Source organism: Protopterus annectens, chromosome 6.part1, assembly GCF_019279795.1.
Source record: "Protopterus annectens isolate FY-2018-M chromosome 6.part1, PAN1.0, whole genome shotgun sequence".
NCBI lineage: Eukaryota > Metazoa > Chordata > Ceratodontiformes > Protopteridae > Protopterus > Protopterus annectens.
The window spans coordinates 409,222,962-409,241,160 of NC_056738.1; the positions used below are offsets into that span (position 1 = coordinate 409,222,962).

Here is an 18,199-nt window from a genome sequence, read left to right on the forward strand (position 1 = left end):
GCTTGAACCAGCTCTGGCTTGCCCACCTCTATGTGTAATATTGTGCATGTACAGAACCTAATATTATGTGATATCAAGCTGGCTGCTGTAGGGATGGGTGACGCAGACACATCCAAAAAAATGTATACATAAAAAATCCCTTAATGATTGCCTAGAATACCCCTTTCCATAACCAGCTTTCATCTAACTAGGTTAACTAATAGGTTGAATGACACTGCCCCTACACAGGGGAACGTATGGGGCTACTGGGTAGCAGGTAGTGGAGGCCAAAACAGCTGTTTTAAAAAGAAAAGAAAAACATTCCTTTATACCAGCCCTGCAGTGTGATTTGGTGTCAGATGTATATATTTTATTTATTTGTATTTCAGACCTGTTAATTCTGAAGACTTGTTGCTTTGGATATTCATGTATGCACTGTTGGATTGATGATAGCTATTAACTGAAAAAGTGAGCAGTTACCACTGAACGACCAAGAAAAAACTAAAAAAAACTAATAACCAGAAGCCACAACCAGGATTCTTCTATAAAATAAATATTATTTATGACCAAACCGATTAAGCACTTTTCTTCCTTAACACAAACAGGACTTCACCAGAATCAAACCATATCACCAAATGACCTTTTTATTTAAAACCAATTAATTAGCCACTTATCCAATTAACCTAGAATAGTGGGAAAAAATCATTACACAGTATATAATGAAAAATCAAGCAAAGCCTGTCTCACACAAAATACAAAGCATAAAACTTTAAAAACTTTCAACTATTAAAAATTATTCGCACTCATAATTAAAACAGACTGAATAGAAGTATATTCATTTAAACCTGGGTGAGAGTAAATGAGGAAGAAACTATTGAATGTTTATGCAATGCATTATTTTCTTTTTTGTTCTTAATATCATAAAAATTTTCATAAATACGTCTACATAAAGTTCTGTCTGTTTTACCTACATAAAAAAGGACACATTAAGCAATGTATACAACCCATTTAGTTAAACAATTACCTTTTACAAAACCCACCTTTGATCTTAGGGCTACTTGTGTCCTTCCACGCCAGGGCTCTGTGATTGCCTGTATCCAAACAGACCATCTCCAACTGGATTTCAAAATCCATTTCTTTCTGCTATGCCCACCATGGTAAAGGCCTCCCTGGCACAGTCAATGCTCATTGTGCTAGAGCAGTGTCTTCTTCAGGAGCTTTCTTCAAAGGGCTAAGTCCATTCTAGAAGCAGCTACTTGGACATCTGTCCATACCTTCACCAAATATTACAAACTGGATTCTGTCTCTAGATCCAGGGCAGGGTTTGCCAGGGCCATTCTTCATGATTTTCTGGAGAATTCTTCTGCCACCTCCACCTCCCTTTCTGCACGAGTTGTGGTATTCTCCCTCATGTAAAGAATACTCAGTAGATGAATACAAGGACATAGAATAGTTGTGTAAGAACTTACCATAACGATATATGTCCTCCTCTTCTCTGTTGCAATATTCTGTCACACCCTCTTTCCCCACTTTCTTCTGTTCTTGGATGCATTGATTCACTTTCCTTTGGACTGTCTCTCTGCCTGAGGCTTAATTTCTTAGGATGTTGCACACATACGTCACTTTTATGGCCTGCATCCGATAGCTGCCTATGTCAGACGTACTGCGCACCCTACGGTAGTAAAAGACTTTGATATAGGCAACTCCTTCATGTAAAGAGTACTGCAACAGAGACGAGAAGGACATCTGTTGTTATGGTAAGTTCTTACACAACTATTCTTTCTGATGAAGTTCCATAAAATAAGGAACGAAAAGTGCTTAACTATTAATAAAATTGTGTCTTGATTTTACTTGGCCAGTTGTCGTTTGTGCACTACAGCAAGTTCTACTTTAGTAATACTACTCATAAACATGTTTAAAAACAGTGTGTGACAAAAATGATGGAAAAAATAACCACATTATCAAAGAGACAATGTAACATCTATAGACTATTGCAAAATTCTACCATACAAGGTCATTTGTTTTTGCTTTTGAAAAAGGGAGATGTAAGATGTATGCTCTATTTCTTTAAGTTATTGTTAACACTTGTATGCTGGTCATGTAGTGTGGTTTTCCGTATATTAGACAGCTTCAAAAATCATGTGTGATGAGGGAGATTAAGAAACATTGTGTATAAAAAGATAAGTGAAGCCTGAAAATAGAGCCATGCCCCCTAAGAAACATTGTGTATAAAAGGATAAGTGAAGCCTGAAAATAGAGCCATGCCCCCACAAATATAAATACATTATGTGAATGGTAAATCAGGGCTCAAGATAGGAACATTCCTCCAAAATAGGGACAGTTGTGAGGTCTGCTTGGAAAGGATGGGGAAGGTGTAACACAACTGTAAAGAGAATGATGGGCTAGAAAACAAAGACTTATTTTACCTTACAAAGATAGATTGTGGAGTGAATGAGGAAAAACACTGCAGAAAAGAACACAGGCTACCCGCAAAGATATTTGTGGATGAGATCTATCAGTAGATGTAATATTGCACAGGTCTAAGTACTCACATGGGGATTATAGAGGAGGAAAACCGAAAGGAAAGTAGCTATAAAAGAGAGAGAGGCAGAATGGCAAATATGCCATCTATATTTTTTTACATCTACATCCTTTTTATCTGGCTTGATTTTTCTTTGAACAGAAGTCAAAGATAGCATTTCTTTCTGTAATGTCTGATTGTTCTTTGAAACCATAAGCCATGTTTTTTTTTTCACTTTGGTGAAAGTTCTAGTGGTTTTGGAGGCCACCTGCCCTTCACTGAAGATGTTAAAACCAGATCTGCAAACTGTCTTGCTTACCAGCTCTTGAAAGTGACAATGACCGTTTACAGTTGAATAAGCAGAAGAGCTAGACTTACTTGAGACCTTTGGCACCTAAGCAGAAGTGTGGGAGCAAATCTCGAGATTGCCTGGGAGCATTGTTTATATAAACCATGTAATTTACTTACTTTTGCCTAGAAGGAAATGTATGTAAATTTATCATGGATACCTTTTTTAACAGTTTATTGTTAGCATGAAGAATAATTCATGTTGTTGTTGTACACTTCCCAGGTATGTGACACAGAATGTTGAGTTTAAGACCAGAAAGTAAACCTAAAAAGTAAAATGTAAGTGCCATACTATGCTTGGATATATCTGTGCTTGTATGTCATTGAATAGCTATGTAGCACTGTGATCTTACTACAAGGTCTTGACCAAGAACAATTCATATACACAGTTTGGACTCCTGGCCATATCTGTAGAAGATAAGGAATTTAAATATCTTGTAATGAAGACATCGTGTATTGTCTTTCCTCCTATTGGTGGAGGTGTAGGTCATCTGGCTACATGGTAATATGCACCCACTTTGGTTTCACTTAACATTGGCAATTAATTTGTGGAGTATGGGTGTGTTATGCTTCTGTTTTTGCATAACTGATTTCTGAAGGAATCTTGGGTCGAAATAAGTTATCATATCCTCTGTACTCTGGTCTAATTATACCAGTTATAGAGTACAGTGACCCTTTGCGGTGTACATGACCTGTCCAGTCACATCGTATACCAGTGGTATCTAACTAAAAACATTACTTTGGCTACCAAGATGTGCATGAAGCTGTCTCTCTATACCCAGTTACACACTCTTACATGGAGATCTGTGTCTTGCATTCTGTGCTGTTAAAGACTCGGGTCACATTGACTTTTATCGTAAGACAAACTGCTCTAAGGTACAATAAATAAGGATTTGAATCTCCACCATCATATAAATAAAACATTCTAGAGGGACAGATTTATTACCCAACATTTACTGCATCTCTGGAATAAATTACCTTTGTTAAACAGTGACACTTTTGAATCCTTCATGTTGAACCTTGATGGGCATACTGCAGATTCATCCCTAGCCTGACTTACTTTACCCTTTTAGAAACAGGAGGTATGTCATGAGCAGAGATATCAAGTAAACAGTTTCACAACTTACTTGTCTTGTAAACATATGATCCTGTTAAATATTCTAAATGTGAAATTGTTGCTTAATATGTTTGCCAAATGTAATATTCTTGTATATATCCTTATATTAATAGCAAAATCTTTCCAAATGTTTGCAACATAGTTGGGGAGCAGTCCATCACCACATCTATTAAATGGTCTAACGGAAGCATTTAAACTGACATCAGGTAAATTAAGACATTTTGTTGGTGGATGTTAATTCAAGTTATGTGCAAACTTGTAGTCTGTTGTAATCAGTGTGCTACCCTGATTAACAAGCTTAAGTAAATAAGTTAAGATGTAGCATGGGAAAACTGGCACTGACAGGTATCCTGAACTGTCAGTTATTACCCTGACCAAACAGCTCCTCAACAGCATTAGTTCAGCTGTCCTTATAAGTCATATTGTAGATTAGGATCTAAAATTTGATACTCATATTAACAGTATCACATGCTTTCCAAAAATGGTCTTTACTTTGTCAGGCCTTTTCTAAAAGATTACATCTTGGTCACCACTGCCAGTGCTTACTACACTCCTTCCTTCTGTATGGTACCACTGTCCTTATAGACTTGTAGTTTAACTTCTTGATGAGCAGCTAATCTTTGCCCTAGGTTGCACCGTTGTGTTGTCCTGTCAAGTTTAAACTGGTATGATCTCAACACCCATTTTACTGTCGGTCATCTCCCTGTAGCCATCAGTGTTCTTCACACTTCTTGTAGATGCTCAGCTCTCTGCACCCTCCTGAATCAATGCAGCTTCTCTTCATTCCCCTTAGCAAATCTTGTTGTTCTCCATGAAAGTATCAGATGATTCTGCTTTCTCTTATGTGGTCTCCAAATTATGGACCAAATGTGTACACACTTTAAGACAGTCCAAGTCATCATTTATTTTCATACAGTTCAGAAGGTCTTGCCTTATCTGCTTTATCAGTGTGACTCCCCTGCCTCTATTCCTTCACAGTGGCACACCAGATTATTGCAGTTTTCTTCACCTTTCACATAACTATTAGGCTAAGAAGTTTCCTTTCTGCCTCAACTTCCTCTTTGTGGATTAAAAATGTCCCCCTCCTACTAAATCACATTTCAGCACACTGATTCTCCCTTGTCTTGATCTTCTCTCCATATTCTAGGAGAGCTGATGGACTTAACTGTTGCTCTCCCTCCTTTTCATAATGCATTTTCACTCTTCACATTTTTTAATTTCTCTTGTAGGTTTGTCCAGCTGTAATAGCCACATTTTGCCTACTACAAAGGCTATAAACTGTCATATTAGCACCATATACTGTGTTTGTACCCTTCCTAACTGTAAAGTATAAGGCACCCTTTGAACTGGATGTGCCACATTGTTCTTCTGCTGGTACCTCTGATGTTGCAAGTATAATAACCCATCTTTTGATCTGCATGTGTGGGCTTGTACCTCAGGTGATACCTAATGATGTAAATGTGAGCAATATTTGTTACAGTGATTTTCTGTGCAAAACAGTTTGTAATCTGTGCTCACCATCAACTTATACTGGTACTGATATAAATAATTTATCCTGAAAACTGGTGCTGTTTTATTTCTGTAATAATCGTACTTGATGATTTATTTGTTAGTGTAACCAGTGCTGTCTTCAAACATGTGCTGGAGCTTTCTTCTCGTACTCCTGTGAAAGTAAACCCAATAAAGTGAGAATTTCCTGGCCAGCACGTAAAATAAATATTTCAGGTTCGTTCTTTGGTAACCATGTTAATTCTTTTTTGAAGCCGGCAGAGGCATGTCCTGCATGAATGGCTTGTTGTGAATTTGACAAGTTTTTTAGATGGTCTTGCAAGTAGTGCTCCCTTTAGGCATTTGAGCAGGTAAAGGATTGGCTAATGTTGCTTGAGATTCCTTCTGATTAAAGGATATTTCACCCTCAAGGTTCTTAGAACTTGGTTTAATTTCTTGATAGTGTTCCAACTATGTAGATCACATTTTTGCTTGTGATCTGTGGTAACTGAGATTTTATGGTTGTTTTTCATGGCCTCACCTTAGCTTGAACATATTGGCAATCAGTAGACATGCCATCGATATCTTTACAGCTGAAAAGAATATTTAGCTGGTGTAAGCAGCAGTAGTGAGACTTTTTTTTCCTAAGCTGTGACATATTGAACACGGACTATAATGAGAAGACTGTCACCACTGCAGAGCACGGAAGAGTCTTTTTGCATATTGAGTAAGATGCTATTCCTTGCCGTGCAGTCATATATCGAAACAAATACTGAGAGTTATAGATGTTATAGGCAGTATGAATCTCTTCATTCAGTCTCACATTTTGTAAGCATTGTTTTTTGTTTGTTCTGTTTTGCAGGAAGCTATCTTGACCACAATGGACATTGTTCATGATGGCTTTGGATTAATGTTAGCTTTTGGAGACCTGACTTGGGTCCCTTTCACCTACAGCCTGCAGTCTTACTTTTTAGTGAATCACCCAGTTGAGCTGAATGCATTTGCTGCTGTCATCATCACCATATTAAACTGTAAGTTTTCACATTCACTGGTAAAGTTAGAATTAGAATAGCTTTTGAGTCTATATTTGCATATTTTTAATCAGTGCCAGCATTGTTGTACCATAAAACTGAGTGAACATACTGATTTAAGAATACATTATTGAGCTAATAAGTGCAATTGTCAAAACTGGGGAAAGGCAGGCTTTATATATATATATATATATATATATATATATATATATATATATATATATATATATATATATAAAGTATAAAAACATGCACACACACACACACACACACACATTTTATATATATATATATATATATATATATATATATATATATATATATATATATATATAGTTCCCCTGTATCTGACCAAACATACCTTTGTTCGACAAATGTAGGGATGTGATTTAATGTTGATGAGATAGATGGCTGAACAGTGGATATGTCGATGCAATAGAATGTCAGTACAGTATGTGTGCGTTTATGTATGTGAATTAGGGCTAGGGCCGGAGATGAGTGAAGGATGGGTGTTGTGTGTTTGTGTGCAAATTTGTGTATTTTAGGATAAGGGTTAGGTTTGGAGATGGACGCAGTGTTTGTGTGTTTTTGTGAATGTTTTTGTGTCTTAAGTGTGTCTTCTGTAGTAGTAGTGTTACAGTAAGGTTTTAATGAAGGCAAGTTGTAGGGTTAGGGTTGGAAAGGGGCACCATTAGGTTTAAGGTCACCACCCATTACTAAGGTGGTGCAGGGGGACTCCGACCCCTTGCCCTGTTTTGTAATAGGTGCTAACTCTAACCCTAACAATGCCCCTTCCCCAACCCTAACCCTATACCTTTACTTCATTAAAACATTCCCTAATATTGCCACTGTTCAGGAAAATTTGAGGCTAGTGTTACTGGGGGGTTTCATCTTAATATTGGGAGAGGATATAGTTTTTCTCTCTTGATATTATGTTTTTTGCTATTGCGTATGATCGCAGTTATTCTGTCAGTGTTTTGCATTCCACATTATGGCAGTTCAGTCATACACAATCGATCTATATATATTTATTTGTGTGTACCTAATATATATCTGTATATGTAATTAGCCATCTGCTCTTCCTTTGAACTACCTGTGGAAAGGCATTTACACAGCCAAATGGATGTTCTTCGTGTTTCACTGTTGCAGTCATCACACTTGGGTTATCCTGCCTGCAGGTAGCCCTCAGTTGGCCCGAATACCAGAGACTTAGTATTTCTGCATCCGATGCTGTCGCTCCAGGACTGATGTCATGTTGTCAGGATTATAAAAACAGGCAGCCGACGCCATTACATCAGTCTTTCTTGCCGAGGAGCCCAAAGCAGAAGCAGTTTGCAAGTGCTGGTCGGCCGCTTCCTGAATTTTCGTTTACGAATTGAATAACCCTGAAGTCTTCTAAAGCTAAGTACCCCACTGGGGATCCATTTTTCTTGGTCTAACCGATGTCAGAAAAAGTTAACAATTGTCTTGCCTGTGGAAAGCAAATACCTCACAGAGATTTTCATTCTTACTGCGTCACCTATTTAGGCCCAGACCACGACGTTCCTCTCTGTCAGTTTTGTGCCTTGTTTAATGCCTGAACCATTCATCGCCGGGTTCTCTTTGTAGCTAAATTCTTTTGCTCTCGATCTCTGTATTCTGAAATGGCTTTGGTAAGCCATCCAACTACCGATATTCCGAAAAAATGTAAGGATAACGACAGAGACAGACCGCATAGGTCCAGAACTGCCGACGCTTCTATTAAGCTAGTCGCCAGTCTGCTGGTACTCAGTGAGGTGCCTTTGCAGCCCCTGATGCCCACTTAAATGGATTCGCAGGCCTCTACTGAGACCCATTCGGAGTCCGGTATGCTGCGAGATGCTTCTTCGACTATGGAACCTGCGGATGTCTCTACCTTGCATGGGTCCGGAGCCGCTGTGCAGGCACCGGCCTCTGAGGCAGTTCTTCGCTCTATCGATGTTCGAATCAAACCGATGACTTCTTTTCTAACCAAAACTACCGAGTTTGTTAGGCCCAGGAGTACGCACTACGCCTAGAAAACCGACGACCAAAGTGCATGCTCATGCTCCCATGCCACAAAAACAAATGCTTAGAATGGCTAAAGACCGTATTACACTGATTAGGGGAAGTCGGCCTTCCCCTGCAAAGAGACAAAGAACCCAGTCCCCTTCAGCTTCTACAGACCAGGAGTCTGATGACTGTGAGATTTCTGATTATAACGACATGCCCATATCTGCCTATGAGTATTCAGATGCAGAGGAATCCATTCCCTCTGCCTCCCCTCCAGAGGATTTTTCTTTTGGTGAAATCTTGCATACTTTAAGAGAGCATTTCCATTGGGAATGCCAAGACTATCCTCAGTCCAAAAAGAGACTCAGAGAATTTTTAGAGTTGCCTCAGCACGGGCCTTTAGCTATGCCCCCTGTCCTGGATGTTGTGTTTATGGAATCCAGTCTTACTCCTGACATCTTACCTCCTGCCCCTAGGAAACCAGACAGGTACCACAAATTTATTTTCAGAAATCCTACTGCTGACCCAGAAATCATTTCCCAGGGGCCTAAAGGAATCAAGGCTACTACATTCATGAACCCACCCCTTCGGACAGGGATGCCAGAGCTCTAGACAGATGGGGTAAGAAAGTATACACCTCTGCAACTCTTGCTATTAGGGCATTGAATTGCCAGTTTCACATGCTGAAGTTCCACCAACATATTATGGAACTCATTAAACAAAAAATGGCAACCTTTTCAAACTGTGCAGAAAATAAAGAATTGCAGGAGCTTATGTACTCTGCAAGCCAAGTTAGTAAGCATACTTTACAGTGTGGCTTTGATGCCCTAGAAGCATCTTGCAGGGCAGCAGTCACTGGTTCTGTACTAAGAAGACATGCTTGGTTGAAGGAGCAGACCTTGCCAGACCATGTCAAATCAAAGTTACTAGATGCTCCTTTGAATAAGGACTGTTTGTTTAGCACCAAAGCAGAAGAGGTTCTTAAAAAGATGGAAGAAAATGCTAAATCTATGCAGACTGTTAAAGAAATCTTACAAGTGCAACCTTCTCCATTCAGTAGGCATTGCCCTTCTAAACACTGGTCCTTTCCATCCCCCTCCAGGCCTTCTCAAACAAGACCCAGGAGAAACAGACCACCTAGACTACAGTCTCAGGGTATGCAGAGATCTAAGCAATAGAGTGCCCCCACCCCTAAAGCAGGGAGTGGTAAGCCACCTCCTTACAGAAAAAGCTCACAATGACTTTACCCCACTCCCCAGCCCTGCCCAATTGCTTGTGCCCCTAGGAGGAAAACTTGCCCTTCACGCAAAAAACTGGATGTCCATCACTCAGGACCGGTGGGTTCTAAACATTGTATCCCAGGGGTACAAATTTTATTTCCATTCACTGCCAACCCCAAGTGGGTTTCCAGACCTTCCTCCAAACCAGTGGGCAGCGGCTCAAAACCAAGTACTTTCCCTGCTCAATGTCAGAGCTATTCATCCGGTTGCAATAGAGCAGAGGGGTAAAGGATTCTACTCCAGACTTTTCTTGGTACCCAGGAAAGAGGGCTCTTGGCTCCCAATCCTGGATCTTTCAATTCTCAACACCTTCCTGTTGGTACCAAAATTCAAAATGCTTACCCTGCAACAGCTTCTTCCCATGCTAGCCAAGGATGCCTGGTTAGTCACCCTAGACTTAAAAGAAGCCTACCTGCACATCCCCATAAGGGAGTCATGCAGGAACTATCTACATTTCAGGGCAGGATCTATGCATTATCAGTTCTCTGCACTTCCCTTTGGCTTAGCTACTGCGCCCAGGGTATTCCCAAAATGCCTGGCTCCAGCCATTGCATACTGAAGGCAGAGAAATATCCAAATTTACCTGTACTTGGACAACTGCCTGATTCAGGCAGACAGTTAGGAATTGTTGCTGCAGCACCTGACATTTGTAAAAAAAACCCTTCTCACTTCCTTGAGGTACACCATCAACGAAAAGAAATCAAAACTGGTACCCAGTCAAAAGATTGTATTCCTGGGAGCAAGCTTGGAAACAACTTCCCAGATGAAATTCCTAGCTTCAGAAAAACAAGTCTATCTGACAAACTACTTCAAACAAATGGCCACCAGAACTCATCTATCTGCAAGAAAAATACTGAAAGCCCTAGGGTTCATGGCCTCATGCATACTGCTAATTCCATATGCTAGACTGCATATGAGGAAACTTCAATGGTACTTAAAAAGCCTTTGGTAGCAACATTCTCAGGACCTGGAAACAGTCATTCCTATCATACCTTGTCTAAGGACAGAGTTCCTTTGGTGGGGAGAAGCATGCCACCACAACAAGGGACTGCCATTTTCTCAACCCCACGCCCAGACACTTACCACAGATGCATCAGACTATGCCTGGGGGGCTCACATGGATGGCAAATGTATTCAGGGCTACTGGAGCCCAAGTCATATTCATCTGCACATCAACCAAAAATATATGCTAGCTGTACAGAATGCCCTGACAGCTTTTAGATCCCTACTCTTTCTAGGACAACTGCTAATAAAAACAGACAATACCACAATTATGTGGTACATCAACAACCAGGGGGGAACACATTCCTACCTACTCTGCAGGTTACCCATAGCCCTGTGGAACACGGCCTTGGACATTCAAGTCCATCTACAAGCTCAATTCCTGCCAGGCAAACAAAACTTTCTGGCAGACGACTTAAGCAGAAACCTCCTACACCCACACGAGTGGAAACTGGAGCCCAGCACCTTCAACCTTCTGATTCAGAAATGGGGGACCCCAGAGGTGGATCTTTCTTTACCTCCCCCTACAACCACCATCTCAGCAAATTCTGCACCAGGAATCCTCACAGCAAGGCCAGGAAAGTGGATGCCCTATCCTTTCCATGGGAAAAGCTCTCAATCTATGCTTTCCCCCCCTCTGCCCCTTCTCTCAAGAGTATTACTCAAGATAAAGCAGGACTGGCCATGCCAGCACTGGTATCCACTTTTGCGCAGCCTGACTCCGGTGCCACCCTGGCACCTGCACCAGACCTCAACCCTGCTCTCTCAGCAGGAGGGGCAGATTTTGCACCCAAAACTGCAAACCCTAAATCTTACAACCTGGCTTATTCCTTGAATTCTCATCCAGCAACCCTAAGCAAACAGGTGCTGGACATCATTCTTGAAGGTTTTGCTACAGCAATCCTGCAAGGCATACTAGCCAGCCCTAACTCTTCTTGACTGCCTCCACCCTTCTTCAGCTTTGGGAATCCACCCAAGTGTGATGACCGCAACAGTGAAACACGATGAACATAGTACAGTTGTGTACACTTACCATAAATGTAGATGTTTGAGTGTTTTCACTGTTGCAGTCCTGGTTTCCCTCCTTCCAGCCCCCTGGCTTTCTATCCCTCTCTCTCCTCTCTATGCCTATTACTCACCCCTTCTGGGGTTTTGGTGTTGGTATTTACTTTTTACTGGTGGTGGTCCCCCAACCATAATCTACACAGTCAGACAATCGCAGGAAGTTACTAGGCTATTGGCCCTGAGGCCCTTACAAGCTCAGCCAAGAATTTAGCCCATTTTCCAACAAGTTGGCACCCGATGCCATTGTCCAGCAGGGACACAGTTGGAATCCCAGGGGTGTTTTCTGTTCCCCATCCAGTTATCCAGGTTGCCCTTAAAATGGTTAATGAAGTACTCTGCTTGACATGGAGAGGGAGTCTATTCCACAAAAGGGGAGTCTCTGGGACACACCTGTCCTGCAAACAAGTCCTATTGATGTCACAGAACAGGCTCAGGTCGTGTGTGCAGGTTACTCAAGTGGAGCTTGACTTGCAGATATGCAGCAGCCCCTTCAAGGCGAGGTCTGAGATTGCTTTGTATGCCAGACAGATGTCACCTCTGTGGAGTCTGTAAGAGACCAAGTAGAGGAACAGGGTCTTTAGCCTATCTTTGTAGGGTAGATATTTGAGGCCCTGGATTTTCCTGGTGAGGAACCTCTGTGGTCTCTCCAGCTGCTGGATGTGCTTTATGAGGTACATGACAGAAGGGGCATTGTGCTCAATAATGATTCTTAAGGGAAGAATGCAGGGATGTTATGGCCACCTTGTCCCTGGATAAGATACCCTTCCTAATGAGAGGGAATCCTCTTGCAAAGTACACAGCTTCAAGATTCATTACATAAATCAAGGAAACCACTTCTGGTTCCTCTATGAGGGACAGTTCAGAAACTATTCTATAAAGCTACAAACCAATCTTACAGCAACTCTTTCCCAGCCAAATCAATTACTAACCTCTCATACTCAAGAGCATGCAACTTCACTCCCCCTTGCTGTTTAAATTTAGGTAGTTTAATAAATTGAAAAGGAAGTACAACTAAGCTCATTAAAAACATGCAAAAGGTGAATTAATCTGTGTAGTGACACCTGATGATGACAGGCAGTTTCTCCTCTCAACTTCCAAATATAGGCATGCTCCAACTGTCATTGTTTAATAGATGAACCTGTAAATATAGCTTAATCGTCATGATGCAGTGAAACAACTGCATGAAATTAACTCAAACAGTAGCTCTGTTGGGACAAAAGAATAAAACTGACAGCCCAAATTTTGCCTAATAGATCGGGCACCTACTGGAGCTGTCGTGGGGAGTAGAGGAATGATACCTACTAAAACTCAAAGGTGGAAAGAAAATAATGCAGCTGGATTCTAAGACAAGCATGTTACTTGGCTCCCTATTTGGGGAGCTCTTGACATTTGGGGCAAGAAAAATTGATGTAATGGCGTCGGCTGCCTGTTTTTATAACCCTGACAACCTGACGACAGTCCTGGAGCGACAGCATCCGACGCAGAAATACTAAGTCTCTGGTATTCGGGCCAACTGAGGGCTACCTGCAGGCAGGATAACCCAAGTGTGATTACTGCGACAGTGAATACACTTGAACATCTACATTTATGGTAAGTGTACACAACTGTACTTTCTGAGAATCACCACACAAAACAAAAGAATGGTGGGTAAAGCCTTGTACCAAAAACATGCCACCAGCACGACCTTAGGAGAAACACTGGTCAAATAACTAAAGCACTAGCGTCAAAATCATTTATTGCGCTTTCGTCAACAGACTTCTTCAGAATAACATACAACACTTCCAATTCTACTTTTATATCACAAACTAATAGAGTCATTGCTTAGTTATCATCAGTTAAAAAAATTACACACAATTTAATTACCATATTTACAACTACATAAAAACTTTGCCTTTTCTTATGCATAAGAACAAACAAACCAAACACAATAAAATGCAGTGAATCCAAAAAACTTTTCCACAATCATTTATACAAAACTTTTAATCTCTTAGTTCTTAAAAAATATTTTATATTTACATTTATATTTAAACTGGGTGCTTTGTATGCATTCAGTTTCACTTGCCATTTTATGTCTAATGTTTCTAACTTGTTTTTTAAAGTACCTCCCCTTGAATCAGTAAAGTAACACTCTAATACTGTAAATAAAAACGTATTATGGTTAGGACAGCTCTTAGAATGTTGTATAAAGCATTTTTTTAAATCTCTAACTTTAATACAGTGCAAATGTTCCTGTATACGTTTTTCTAAATTACATGTGGTCATGCCAACATAAAAACTGGGGCAGCGTGAACATATGTAGCAAGATATATCAAACTTGTAGTCTCACAGTTGTACCTTTCCTTTAAATAGATGTTATAATCAATATGTTCTAAGTAAATATGTTTGGTAACATTAACAAACCTACATGAACCACAAGTAAACATGCCAATCTCCTTCTGACTTGAAGAAAATTTTATAAGTGTCAGAAGTTTCTAACATACTTTTGAAACATTTTGTTTTGTAATATACAAAACCAGGACGTGGTCCAGCAATACTTCATAGTTCTTGGTTACCCTGCAATGCTTTCCATTTGTTTTCAATATTTTTTTTCAGTAACTTTTGAATCTTCTGACATATCTGTTTTAAAAATAGAATTTTTATTTTCATAACCTTCATTGTTGTTATTCCTTGTACTATTCATATTATCCAATAGATCGCTACTTTTCAATATTAGTGCATACAATATTGGTCTTTTTTCATAGACCTCAAGTCCTGCATTGTATAATAATTCTTCTTTATACCTGTAGGTTTACACATCTCAATTACTGTTCTTACCTCTTGTAAGAAATCAGTATCACTAGTAGTCATTCTGGATGCACGTATCATTTGCCCTTTTGGAATATTCTTCTTAATAAAATTAGGGTGTCCACTTTTAAAATGTAAATAATTGTTATAAAATGTTTTTTTGTATATATTTTACTGTCATTTTCTTTGTTCTCAATATTCCAATCCAAATAATGTATTCGTCTTCCAAAATCACTAACTTTAAATTTTAAATAATCTAAAGTTCTATTTAACACTTCAATAAATTTATCTAAATCTTTTTCTCTTAAATCTACTATGAAGATTAAATCATCAATAAAACATTTATATAATAATATATGTTTTGCTACAGCGCTCTTGACCAATATTTCTTCTTCCCACCACCCCAATATCAAATTTGCATAAGAAGGGGCCACACTGGCCCTCATAGCTACTCCTTGCTATTGTCTATAGTACTTTATATTAAAAATAAAATAATTATTTTGTAATACTAGATCCATTAAAGTGCAACAAGTGTATATCTTATCCCTTGAAAAGGTGGTGTACTTTGTTAAATGTCTATTCAAGGCTTCTATACCTTCCACATGCGATATACAGGTAAAAAGAGAATTAATGTCAACTACAATAAAATTCACATCCCAAAGACATGCTGTAGGTGGATTGGATACTCTAAATTGGCCCTAGGCATGAGTGCGTGCATGTGTGTGCCTTCGGTGGAAGTCCCAAGGCTGGCAACTCAACACTGTAAAACTCTACTGCCAATCATGAGCAGACAAGTGGTCTACTGTGGTGACCCCTAACTGGGAAAAGCAGAAAGAAGAAGAAGAAGAAAATAAAATTCACATTTTCTTATTGATAATTAAAGCTAAAATTTAATTATCTGACTTCACATAAAAAATCCCACGAATCTCTTAAATAAGATTTTACTTTTTTTACAAGTAGATTAAATATGCTGTCTAGATATATTACTATTCCGTCACAAATATTATTAGGAGCAGATACAGTAGGGCGAAAAGGTGGATTTCTAACATCTTGATACCAACTCTAGGATGTTCTACATTCATAAAATCAAATAGATTATAAGTTATATATCCATTCGTTAAAATGACTTCTAATAACATTGTAACTTTTGTGAATGTCGTTCAAAATAACCTCAGTATATTCTCCTACATTACCTAACATTTCCAACATTCTTTCCTTATATTGGTTGGCATTCATAATAAATAATCCCACGCCTTTATCAGCTTTCATAAACAGTAATTTCTTATTTATTTGTAAGTCTTGAAATGCTTTAACTTCATCCTATGTTAAAATGAAATACTTAAATTCAGTTTTTTGATTTAATGTCTGTCTGTCTTATTTTTTTTTTTCACACAATTCTTCAAACATTTTAATGGTATAATTTAAGCTGGGGTTATATACAGAAGGTTTCCTATAATGTCTCAACTATACGAACATCCTTCAACTAGTAATTTGAATTTAATTTGCGTGTAATCAGCTTTAACTGTACTACGGCTTCAGTAACATTTGCCCTATGACTTGGCACAAAGCTAAAGTCATATTTTAACACATTATAGTGATAGTTGTTGAGTACAATATCCAAAACATTTTTGCCTTGCCCATTTTTTGAATTGGTGTTGTTAGAAGTATTGGGCTGTTCTAATTGTTCTTTAATTCTATAGGGTAGCTCCAAATTCTGTTCAGTGTGGACACCATCAATGCCTTCAACGCCATCAAGCCTTCCCTGTGAAACTTCTTCTTCCCTGACATCATCACGTTCCAAAACGGAATGTTGTGCTCCTGTATTAGTCATAAAAGAATAACTGTTTTCTCTTTTTAAAGGAACCTGCTTCTTATTGTTGTTGTTTGGTGCATTAACTAAGCCCTAAGCAGTAACATGAAGAGTGGTATATGCTGTTCTATTGGCATACACTAATTTATCACGTTGAAGCTTTTTGTTTTTTCTTATGATAATAGATTTTTCATATTTCTCAACATTTTGAACTATTTGTTCATCTTCTTCCTGTAAACAGGGTTCTTGTGCAATTACAGCAGTCACTAGTTTGTCTAAGGAAACAATCTTAGTTTTAATACCACTCATGATGGTGTTATTATACGTCTGTAACAACTGTAAACCACAGTCATTAAAAAACAAAACCAGTTCATCATGAAAAGAATCTTCCAAATTACCCCATTCAGACATTTGTATAGTGTTAAACATTTTGGAACTATTTTTAAAGTGATACAGTGTTCCAAATTTCAACAAAGCCCTATAGTTTTTAAGGCTTTTTTTCCAATATTTGCAGATGTTTACTAAACTTGTGATAATTAATGTCTCTGGAGGTGCCATAATTCTCTTTTCCAAACGGATTCTAGTTATAATCCAATAAGGGCTTAACTGTTTATTTCATAAATATTTAAACTACTCTCGCATCTCCGTGGTTCCTTAAAGTATCCAAATTAATTACCGTCCGAATGTCTTCTTCGGAGCTTGTTAAACTGCCAGAGGAGATATTATTGTTGGTTTTGCTGCTGCGAGCAACTGAAAGTCATAATGTCTTTTGTATTCCTTCCACGGCAGATAACGGGACCTTAACAACATTATCCTGGTCATCAGGAACAAGATGTAATATTGTATTCAGCAGTTCATCTCGAACCTCGGCCATATGTAAAACTTAAAATCACCACACAAAACAAAAGAACAGTGGATAAAGCCTTGGACCAAAAACACACCACCAACATGGCCTCAGGAGAAACACTGGTCAAATAAATGCAGCACTAGTGTCAAAATCTTTAGTACGTTTTCATCAGCAGACTTCTTCAGAATAACATACACTTTCAACTCTACTTTTATAATACAAACTAATAGATTCATTGCTTAATTACCATCAGTTTAAAAACAATTACACACAATTATTTAATTACCATATTCATAACTGCATAAAAAGTTTGCCAAAAGTTTGTGTTCACCTAGTGCAGCAGAGGTAAGTGCTGGGGAGTTTAACACTTAGATAATGTTAGGGAGGTGTGACTGTATGTCTGTGTGTGTCTGCCAGAGAATTTGGAGTAGGGGCTTTAGTGAGGGACTACGGTACTCTGTATATATTTTGTGTGTGTATGTGTGTGTGTGCGTGCGTGCGTGTGTGTGTGTGTGTGTGTGTGTCCATGAGTGTATTTGGGTGGGGAGGGATGGATGTGTGTGTGTGTGTGTGTGTGTGTGTGTGTGTGTGTGTGTATGGAATAAATGTAGGAATGTGTGAGTGGGTGAGTGGGTTTGGCATTGCTGCCATACCTACACACTCTTCAAGACTAACAAACAAATCCTGCAACATTTGGGGGGGGGGGTGCACTAGACACTGTGGATACATCTTTAACAATATACCTCAGTGGCACTTCATTAAGATGTGGGATGGGGAAATGCAAATACCAAAGATTATACTTTTATCTTGTGCCTTAATGGCACTTGCATGTAATATGGTCGGGATAGCACTAAACACTGGGGCTACTGTATATGGTGTCCTTTACAGGCTGTTAAAAAAAAAGTGGAGAGAAGAAC

General features: G+C 39.0%; 1 protein-coding gene across 2 annotated transcripts in view; it reads left to right on the forward strand.

Moving 5' to 3' along the window:
* TM7SF2 (transmembrane 7 superfamily member 2) overlaps positions 1–18,199 on the forward strand; it is a 435,806-nt gene that overhangs the window by 268,211 nt on the left and 149,396 nt on the right. For both annotated transcript variants that reach the window (XM_044075830.1, XM_044075831.1), the window contains one exon: positions 6,316–6,484. In XM_044075830.1, the coding sequence (XP_043931765.1) occupies positions 6,316–6,484 (169 nt within the window). The remainder of the gene's footprint in view (positions 1–6,315; positions 6,485–18,199) is intronic.